The 4,139-nt window shown below is 45.2% G+C and overlaps 1 protein-coding gene across 2 annotated transcripts in view; it reads right to left on the reverse strand.

The window, feature by feature from the left end:
• Nucleotides 1-331: 331 nt before the first annotated feature.
• Nucleotides 332-4,139, reverse strand: part of LOC108579165 (excitatory amino acid transporter) — an 8,641-nt gene continuing 4,833 nt past the window's right edge. Inside the window, exons 7-11 of one of the 2 annotated variants that reach the window (XM_017942620.1) lie at nucleotides 2,823-3,017; nucleotides 2,611-2,745; nucleotides 2,420-2,528; nucleotides 2,225-2,343; nucleotides 332-1,198 (exon numbers count right to left, since the gene is read on the reverse strand). In XM_017942620.1, the coding sequence (XP_017798109.1) occupies nucleotides 1,150-1,198; nucleotides 2,225-2,343; nucleotides 2,420-2,528; nucleotides 2,611-2,745; nucleotides 2,823-3,017 (607 nt within the window). In that variant the 3' untranslated portion in view covers nucleotides 332-1,149. Of the gene's footprint in view, nucleotides 1,199-2,208; nucleotides 2,344-2,419; nucleotides 2,529-2,610; nucleotides 2,746-2,822; nucleotides 3,018-4,139 lie in introns of both variants that reach the window. The other variant, XM_017942621.1, reaches the window with a different exon arrangement.

Raw genomic sequence — 4,139 nt, forward strand, 5'->3', positions numbered from 1 at the left:
AAAGGGACTGTTGCCGCGACGGAGATTTCTGTGCACCGATCTACGATTTGTCGTCAATGGTCCAAAAAGTGAAATTCGGTATGATAAAAGCTAAAAGGAACCGCTATGTTCTCTCTCTCTCGAAATGTTGTTTTCTTTTTTTTTTTTTTTTTTTTTTTTTTTTTTTTCTCTCCTCTCTTTCTCGTCTACGATTTGGTAGTGTTCAACGACGTTATTTATATCTATGAAACGTTAACCGATGACTCGATACGTACGTACATAATTACTATTGTGACTCGTGTGTTAATCAATTCGTATCACAACGTTTCTAAACGCTACACAATATGTGGCATTAAAACCATCCGCTAACGTATTGTTTCCGGTATTCTTCCACGTAACGTATGTCAACAATCGATCAAGATCCGAATATCGAATGGGACATCGACGAAAGCGTCACAATGTGTTGGATCGTGTTGTGTGGCACCGTGCAACGTTCCGCTCACAGTCCGACGCAATATAATCAATAAAAAGTCTCCAGAAGGTAAGTGAAGTGTTTCGCAAAAATTGTAACGTCGACTCGCAAAAGTTCACATCGTACAAAAGATTTTTCTGGCAGTACAACGATCGATCGGTCACCAAAAAACGTACTCACCGGCCGGTGAGCCGAACGCCGCTGCTCGCATACGCTTGACAAATGGAAAGTGGTTATTTTTTTGGTATTTTCTCTTTTCTACTTTCGAGGGCGGTCCGTAATAAACGCCGCGCGGGTTAAATAAGGCACCACATTCGACGCTGTTCACGCGATCGTTAATAACTCCGTAGCCGCGATCGAATCGGTGGTCTCGCGAATTATTTCCATGTTTGCTCGAACAAGCCACTACAAAAGCTTCGAAACGCATTTCGTTATTGCTATGCGTCCATAGCGCTGAACCGATCGTGACACACCCCTTCGTATTGACTTTATGTTTGATATCTGTTCGCGTTGCAGGTCACGTCGTCCCCTGCAAACGTCCGTTCTGTGAGGGTAGAAAACATGGTGCGACAGAAAAAGGGTGTGTAGCCGGTGTACGTTTCCTTTGATCCCCGTTGAACGCATCGCACTCGATGGTACGCGTGTGTGTGTGTGTATTTATAGAGTGGCTAAGCTAAAGTTTCGGGGTGAAGCGCAGGTCAAACTGTCTCTTCGGTCACGCTCCTCGGTATCTGCAATACGCTGATGCTGAAACGAAACAACAATATTGAAGGGTGCTCGCCCCACCGGCACTCGCGTCGACTCGAAGCAGCACTTTTTTTCTTTATCTTTCTTTAAACAAGCGTAATGCAATGTCCAAGTGTTCTCGAAGGTGACGACGATCACATGGAAGAATGAATGGAACTTTTCGTCGAGGATGATTGTTCGTTGAGTGATGGCGGCAGAAAATGTTCGATGCTACAACATGGAGTAAGTGTGTGATTCTCGCGACAAGTATCTGTCTCGGTGTACTTTATCCCAGTTTTCAACATCGGAAATCGATCGTTGTCGAAAAATCAGTTTGCTCGAAGGACGAGAACTCGAAGCGATCTCTTCGTAAATCTACATTAGACGTTTAGTTTCCGAACGTTGAGCACGCTCGCTTCTTTTTCCCCGACGTATCACGCTCGATTTATCGTGCCGTGGTCACTCTTAAGGTCATAGCGCAACAATTTGCATAATGCCAGTATGGAAAGTTCACTGTGTGTCTCTCTTGCGTGAATCACTTCTCGACGGTACGGTACATTGATTTGCGATTGATTGGATATTCATATGGCGTTATGCGGTACAATGATCTAGGAGTGCTTCTAGGTCGAAGCGGCACGATTTTTCACCGCGACGTATACGATTTCTTGAATAATTACCGAGCGAGTTATAAAAAGGATTGCGGGCGGACGTGATTGCGCTTGTCACGAATGATTCTCTTATTCCTTAACTCGTTATACGAACGACGATCGATACTCTACTGTTGCCGGCTCATTGATTTCAAATGAACGTACCGTATATATTTTATATATGTATATGTTAGATTTAACAACGGTGCACGAAAGTGAAGAAATGAGAAACCTACCTCTTACCGTAGAGGAAAGCTTGCCATGAATCATTTAGAAATGTGAACGAGTCGTTTGCCGATATAGAAGCAAAGCAGGATAAAAGACGTAAACGAAAAAATATGCAAGCGATCGTTCGGTTCGTACAAAGTGATAGCCTAGCCCTACCAACAAGCTTGTTTACTTGGCGGCGCCGGCTATCCTCGTGTCGTCTTGCATCTCGACGACAATGGTGTCTGGATCAGGTACCCTGTTGGCGGAAATGCAACCGTTCGCGATAGTTGTGGGTAGAACAGTCTCCGACTGAAACAGTATCGGTATCGTACAGCTCCTTTCTTCGAACAAACTTTCAACCGTTTCGTGAAATTTTCAATCGTACCTGATAAGCTGCTGCGTCCAGCGCCATCAGTTCCTTCTTCGACAACTGCTCGACAACCGCAGCTGCGTAACAATCTCCCAGCATGTTGTTTGTGGTCCTAATGCGGTCCCTGTTTGTGAAAATTGACCGGAAATGTTGAACCAAGTATTGTTGGAATTTTCGTGAACGAGAAGAGAAGCCGCGATACTTACACGAACCAATCAATGGTGAACAACAGAGAGACGTTGTAAACTGGAGCGTCTATGGCGCTCAAGACTACGAGAAGAAGGACAAGGGCGGCGCTTGGAACTGAGGCCGACGAGACTGACGCAGCGGTAGAGGTCAAGCTTTAAAAGAAAGGGAGGAGGAGGTAAGTCGGCCAATGGAAGGGCGGAAGAAAATCGTGTGGAAGAAAGGTGCTTACATGACCGTTATAATTTCACCGAAGCCCAGTACGATGCCGTGCATCTGCGCGATGAATATGCTGGCGACAGCGACGAACAGCGCTGTTCCGTCCATGTTAATGTTGCAGCCGATCGGTAGAACGAATCTGGTGACTCGTGGATCGACTCTTAGCTTGTCCGTCATCAGGCGGAAAGTGACCGGAAGTGCGGCAGCCCTGTACAAAGCTGCGTTAGCAAAGTTAGGGCAAAGGAGGTATTAAACGATAAAGAAAAGATCATTTTCTGCGTGCTGCGTAGCCGGTGTCCATGGAGGAAGGGTCATTCTGGCGTAGTACGGTCGGTGTATAAGCATATTCTAACGGAATTTCCTCTCTTTATCGCATTACGCATTCGAGATGACAAGATGAAATTTGATGGGCACGATTTTGCGAACGAAGCGAAAAATATAGGAGTAAGGTTCGATGATAAGTGGTATCGTTACGCGCTAAGGTCGATTGATAGAGCGTTCGGTGGTTGGCAAGTAGCGTGAACAGAAAGGTATATATATATATGTGTGTATGTATATATATGTATATATATATATATACGTATATGTATACATGTATATATATATATGGAGACTAATAGAACCAGAATGACCGCAAGACGAACTGAAAAGTCAACCAGGGTTAATGTGGACGGTCGAACAGAAGATTCGGTTTCTCCTCGTGTCCTCGAGAAATCAGGCTAAATCCTATAACAGACAATTGCATGTACCTTTGCATGTTGCGGCCATCGATTACTTACCAAGGCCACCCTCGGTCTCTGAACCACCTGCAAAAGGCCGCGTGCAGCGCGTGTTCTAATACATCATCATGATATTCATACAGTCTCTGTTCAGATACACTAAGAGCTGTTTCTCTCAGTCACAGTGTACGCACAGTTGTGTACGCTCTCTTCTGGAAAAAGTTAATCCACATAGAAAACAAGTTGAATTAGACATTGCCGTTGCAGGGCGTTTACGATCTTGAGCGCCGCAATGATGGGACGGAAAAGGTTCGAAGCGTGATGCTAACCACGCGGCATATTCGTCGAGAATCATTGCAACCGTTACTCGAGGCACGAATACTTCTCTGTCCCACGATGCATTCGAGAAGGACGAACAGGAGGATACGAAGAGTGACGTGTGAATTTTGGTGAAAGGAGACAGGGAAGAAAGGCGGGATTCGGATGTGTTGATGAATGCTGATGGATAAACTGAAAAAATGATCGTTGCTTCGCGTGATCCGCGGTAATGAATAGTCATAGAAATAGATAATGATCGTAGTTCGGGAGTTCTGGCCAGTGATGGACGGCGC

Source organism: Habropoda laboriosa, unplaced genomic scaffold, assembly GCF_001263275.1.
Source record: "Habropoda laboriosa isolate 0110345459 unplaced genomic scaffold, ASM126327v1 scaffold64, whole genome shotgun sequence".
In the NCBI taxonomy this organism is placed as follows: Eukaryota; Metazoa; Arthropoda; class Insecta; order Hymenoptera; family Apidae; genus Habropoda; species Habropoda laboriosa.